The 6006-nt window shown below is 58.6% G+C and overlaps 1 protein-coding gene across 1 annotated transcript; it reads right to left on the bottom strand.

The window, feature by feature from the left end:
- Positions 1 to 447: 447 nt before the first annotated feature.
- Positions 448 to 5139, bottom strand: CRYBA1 (crystallin beta A1). The gene is given in 8 exon segments (XM_071764787.1): positions 448 to 776; positions 901 to 1043; positions 1569 to 1710; positions 3254 to 3372; positions 3612 to 3731; positions 4305 to 4369; positions 5093 to 5105; positions 5107 to 5139. Coding segments are annotated over 8 exon segments (768 nt in total). The 5' UTR covers positions 5125 to 5139; the 3' UTR covers positions 448 to 628.
- Positions 5140 to 6006: the final 867 nt, after the last annotated feature.

Genomic DNA, 6006 nt, shown 5'->3' with positions numbered 1-6006 from the left:
GTGGCTGTTGGCGTGACTTTCTTTTTTTGCCCTCTCAGGGAGCATCCCTCAGCCCCAAGGATGCTGGTTGGCTGACAACTCGACTTTCAGTGCCCCTGACCCAGCAGCACTGGCTGCAGAGCCCATGAGCAGTGTGGCAGAAGTCACTGTGTGTAGGTGGGGGCCTGGTGCTGGTGTGGTTCAGTGGGACAGGGAGCAGGGACAAGATGTCATTCACCTTGATTAGGGAAGGGAGGGAAAAAGAAGCCATGCAGCTGCAGCAACCAAGGATTTGGCAGCTCTTTGTGAGGGCAAGACTTGAATGGAGGATGAACTTGCCCTTAGTGTGAGCCCTACCGGGCTTCTGTCCTGCTTAAAACAGGCAGGGAAGGATCTGGTCCCTCATACTGGCAAAGGACTGTGTGGCTTCAGTCTCAATCACACAACAGCAAACACCCACTAAGCTGGTTTATCTTTTTCTTTCAGTCACATTTATTGGCAATTGTGGCAGTTGGTACCGTTTGGGAGTGTTGTTCCATAAGCAGTTGCAGTACAAGAAGGGGTGGTTATTTTGGGAGGGGAGTATTAGCACCAAAAGGGAGCTGGTGAGCTTTAGAAACCTTGCAGAGATATTCTGAAGAGGGGGGAGCTACTGCTGGACACGCCTGATGGATTGGATCTGGGAGGTCTGGGCGTGTGAACCCCACTCTCTCCAGTGCTTGTAGTCTCCTCCATGGTGGTCAGACTCCAGGACGTACTGGTAGCCACGGTACCCAGGATACTGGTAGCAAACCCACCTGGAAGAGAAGGAGTCATCAGGCCGCCATAAAAGGTACGTAATGGGGTTAAGGGGTGTCCCCCCTCCAGCTGTGGTATCACTGGTTCATCCCTGCTGCCTGTGGCCCTGTGCCCATCACTTACGCGCCGCACTGGATCTTCATGGAGCCCACTTCGTTGTTGGCCCAGCCCATGGCCTGCAGTGAGGGGTAGTCATCACCTATCTCCCACTGCCGGCCGATGAAGTTGTCTTTCTCGAAGACAGTGATCTTGGATTCCTTGTGATTCTGGGGGGAGGAAAAGCTGTGGGTGAGGGAGGGGCAATGCTCCCTCCCTGGCATGGATGGAGGCAGTGACTGTCCTTCCCTATGGCTTTGCCCAGAGGATTTCCTGGAGAGGGAGGTATTCAGACTCTGGACGGCATTTTTGGGGGAAAGAAGCTGGCTTTCCCAAAGCCCAGATGTTTGGAGTTGCTCAGCAGGGTGGTGTTGGGCCAGGATGGGGCTGGAGTTTGCCTGGGAGGTATCAGTGACTGCTGAGTCTCCACTACCCTCTCAGGCTGCCTGTCCCCCAGATCTGGACATGTGCAGATGGCCCAGAAGTTCCAAAAAAGGTTTTAGAAAACAGGGCAGAAAGAGCAAATCCTGCTGGGCATGGGGAGAAAGAGCTGAGTCTGTCCTGAGGAGCCCCAAGATCCCCAGGCGTGGCTGTATTTGCCCTTCCTAACCTCCCTCCCTTGGCTTGGTGCTATTGCTTGAGACATTTTGAGGGGATCAGAGATGAGAGAGCTCCGTGGGAGCCAGGACACTCACAGCAGAGCAGACGGGGCGGAAGGACATCAGCCGCTCGATGTGGTAGGCGTTGCTGCCGCTCCAGGCGTCCCAGCGTGGGTATTCTCCCCTCTCCAGGATGAACTGCTGCCCACAGAAGCCAGTGTGCTCGTAACCAACCCAGCTGCAAAAGCAGAATAAGGGCTGCCAGAGCTTCCTGCAGAAGCTCTGGACCTCTTGTTCAGGGATGGTACTGGGGCAAGGAGGTAGGTGTGAGGAAGAGGTTGGGGTCTGGCCCCTGCATACACATCCGGGAGGAAAGGAAACAGTGCTGGATGTGGGCAGGGAACCAGGGAGCCTGTAACCACACCGGGTGCTTGGGAGACAGCCTCACAGCAGCACAAACATCCCCCAGCTGCAAGGTGTGATGGGGTCCCTCCCTTGAGGGCCCCAGCCTGCAAGGGGCCTCCTTTTCCCCTGACACTCTCTGGTTATTTATGCAGATGGGCATCACGTTGGGATGCCATAAGACAACCCCAGCTGCCCTTTTTCCCAAAGGCCTCCATTCTGACTTATTTCCCAATTACAACCTGGCACAGCTGGAAAGACCTGAATTCCTTATGCCCAAACCAGGCAGCTCCCATCTGACTGCAGACAGGGCAGGGAGCTGTTGCCTTTCCTCTTTCTGGGTCCCCCTGTTTGCTGAAAACAAACAAGAAGAGGTGAGAGGGATGCCTCCACCCTGCAGGACACATTCTGCACGCCCTGGTGCTGCCCACACAGGAGCCTCCCTGTCCCTGGGGTGGGGACCACTCCTGGGCATATCCCCTACAGGGACTGGGGACAGGAGAGCCATGGCCAAGCCTGGGGAGCTGGAATGCTGATAGCACAGGCTGTGCAGCCCAGAGCCCCCCTGTTTTTTGGGGCACATGCGGTGCTGAGTGGCAACACTGAGACAAGGGGGTCAAGGGCCTCTTGCCACTGACCCAAACTGAGCCCAATCCCATGTCCTGCAGTCAGCCTCCCCTGTGCAAGGTGACCAGCCTGATGAGGAACACGCCAACCGGAGCAGTGAGCTGATTAGGGCGGCAGCACGCACGCTGCTGTAATCCCATTAGCGTTACAATTCCTAAATATAGCAGCAAAAATCTATCTTGTCTGCTTCCCCAGCCCCCGCGGGATGCTTGCTGTGGGGAGCACTCCTTACACAGAGCATCTCAGAGCAGCTCAGGGTGTCTTGCCTGCGCCAGGGAAGATTCCTGTGCACAGGGAGACACCCAGCTCTGCTCCCTACCCTTGCTAGCAATGGGCAGCCTAGCACAGGCTGAGGGAAGGTTTTGTTATGGTCTCGGGGAGCTGCACAGAGTGGGGAGAGCATGGGGAAGAGCAGGGCTGGGCCCTGGAGCCAGAAAAGTGATTCATAGCATGGTGCTTTGTGGGGTTACATAGGTAGGTAGGGACCAGGCTGAGCTCAAGAGCCATTCGCTGAGCACTGATCTTCACCCTCATCCTTAGGTAGCATCCCTGCGGGGCACCAGAGAGCTCCACAACCCCGGCTGCTCCCTGACTGCAGGAGGAGGGTTTGGATGATGTCAAAGCTTTGCCGCTGTGTCTGTACTGCCCACGGCTGCCTGGGATTCCCCCAGCTGAGCAGACCTGCTCCACGATCTGGCACTCCTCGCCCCACCAGACCACCTGAGAAAGCATCCCCACCACCGGGTACTCACGCTCCACACTCCACCTTCAGCGAGCGGATGTTGTCAAAGCCGCACTCCATGATGTTTGGACAAGCCGAAGTGAACTCCATCCTCTTGCCCTGGAAGTTTTCTTGGTCGTACACGGTGATCTGGAACGGAGAGTGAAGTGCCAAATTGGGAACTGCCCGGCAGCGGCCCCAAGCGATTCAGCGTCTCTTCCACATGGGGGGTCACGCTCCTCCCGGGCAAGAGCCCAGCGGAGGCTGCACTGGGCACCCCTCTGAGCTGGGACACAGCCCCGCACACCTCCCTGCACTGCTGGCCCCCGGCGCCCTGCCTTGCTGTTGGGGGAGCCGCACTCCGGCCCCCGCTCCGCTCTCCTGCTCACCCCTGCGGAGTTCAGATCCCGGGGCAGCGGTGCCGTCCGGAGAGAGGAGCGGAGCCGTTCTGGGACGGGCGGGTGGCAGGGCTGTGGCTGGCGGTTCTCCCGGCCTCTGCTCCGAACGCTCTAGGGCAAAGAGGATTAACGGGGGAAAGGGCGATGGGGATCTCCCCGGGGGGCTGCGGCTGCCGCTCTCTTCTCCCGGTTACAGCTCCAGACTCCGGCGGGGTGGGCCCCGCTTGCACACACGTGCTTCTCATCTCCCTCTCTGCTCCCACCTGCAACCGTGTCCCCGGAGCCTTTGCCAAGCTTCTCGGGGCTGCTCCCCACATTGCCCTGCCTTGCCCACCGCCCCCTTGGCAGCCCTGGTGCCTGCCCCTGCCTGAAAACAGAGGGCGAGTAATGGCGTGTGTGGCTTATGGGCATGGCTGCAACTGCCTGTAGCAGGACAAAAGGTAAGGACAGGACAGGGCTGCGCCAGCATGCCACAAAGAGGCTTACCAAGCCCCCCCAGGAGCTGTTTGAGCAGGTAGGAGGCAAGTTCCCGTGGGCAGAAGATAGGGGTGCCTTGTTGCTGCACTCCCTCCACCTCACGCCTGCTGTGCAGCTTTGCTGGCTCTGCAGGATGGGCTTTGCCCCTCTCCCTGACCCCCACCTGCACCCCAGGAACAGCAAGATACAGGAGTTGCAAGGACGTACCTTCCACGGGCCCATGGGGACAGGCAGAGGGTTTGTCTGAGCCATCTTTGCAGCTGGAACAGTGTCTGGAGAAGGAAAGAAAAGCTGTTGGTACTGCAGTGCACCCCTGTGCATCCTTGGGGGGCTAAGGGGCTGCTCTGTACCCACTGCCCACGGTGCCTGTTCGAGGGCAGCTGCCCAGCTGTGGAGGACAAGACATGCCAGTTGCAGTGAGATCCAGGATGGGTTTAGGGGCACAGCAGGGGGCTTCAGGACACCAAAGCAGGATGTGCCCTTCTCACCACCACCACAGTGCCCTATTCCTCCTCCTGGCTGTGTCATGGAGCCTGTGTGCCCACCAGGACACAGTGCTCAGATCCCCTTTCTCCTTCGTCAAGGCCAGGCCATTGCTAGGAAAAACAGTTCTGGGTTGTTGGGGGAGCTGTAGCAGGCAGTACGGGCTGCCCCGCTGCCCAGCAGTGCCAGACCTGCCAGCTTTCCTCTCTCTTGGGAGGCACAGTGGGCTCCCATGGACAGCCCGGGCTGTTGATGGGAGATGCCAACTGGTGTGCCATGCCGAGAGCCAGGTGGGTGCTAGGAGTGGGGTGCCCCATTGTAGAAGGGATCTCAGCCATCCCAGCCACCAGCGGGCAAGTGTGAGCCTGTCTTTTTCCATGGGAAGTGGTAACAGTCCCTCTGGGTGTCTTTTGCCACCAGGCAGGAAGGAAGGGTGTCTGCCCAGCTGGCTGGTGGCCGCGGGACGAGCAGGGGACGAGGTGGGAGAGATGTGAATCAGTCCCAGGACTCACCTAGCTCAGGCGGTTACTGCTGCTTCACCCATGTAATGTTTGCCTACTTCAGCGGCTCGGCTTTTATAGGGTGCTGCTGGCTGGGAGCCTGTGCCAGCATTTGCAGAGCTGTCAGCACAATGCTTGCTCTGGCATTGTCCCGCTGATCCCTGGAGATTTCAGCTGCTCATCCCCATGGTCTGAGCCACATTCTTGGGGAAAAAGAAAAACGAAAAAAAAAATTAAAATAATAATAAAAAAAATAATCGGGGCAGCTTGTTTACACAGATAATCTTGGGCACAAATGACTCAACAGTTTGAGAGCTCTGGCATTTTCCAGGGGCAATGCACCGCGCCATCACGGGGTGAGCGCAGGGGCTGGCTCGGGTTGGCATGGTGGGGAGGGTGCAGCACCTTCCCGGTGAGACCCTGCGGGTGGTGGGCTCTGCTGTGTGCCTGCTGGGCCATCACCATTGCCTCACTCTGCTGGCCATGGTGGGTCCCCACTCCATGTCTGTGCGGACACTGTCCTCCCACTATGGTGGGTGAGGGGGGTTGTGTGGCTGCTGGTGTGCCATGGTGACAGGGCCACGCTGCTTGCTCCCTGGCTCCACACACCACAGCCATGGACCCATGCCTGGAAGGAGGTGCCATGGGCCTAGAAGGCCTTAGACCTGCGGTAACCATGGCAACCAAGCATCCCTAGTCCTCATGCCTCACGGTAACTACAGCAACCTGGTCCCACTCCTCCATCCCCGTATCTCAGTTCAGGGTCCCATGGCGGGTGCAGGCCCTGGCTCTTGGGGGGATCACGAGGCAAGTGCAGCGGCGCGGGGTGCTGCCTCAGCGCATGGCTGCCGGCACAATGCGCCGCCTGCGTCTGACTGCTCCTTTTGTCTCCCCGCCGGGCTGGCCGGCACAAAACAAAGCGCCCT

Source organism: Heliangelus exortis, chromosome 21, assembly GCF_036169615.1.
Source record: "Heliangelus exortis chromosome 21, bHelExo1.hap1, whole genome shotgun sequence".
NCBI classification, from domain to species: domain Eukaryota; kingdom Metazoa; phylum Chordata; class Aves; order Apodiformes; family Trochilidae; genus Heliangelus; species Heliangelus exortis.
Note: the sequence above shows the minus strand (reverse complement) of the source record. Positions and strands in the feature narration are given on the sequence as shown.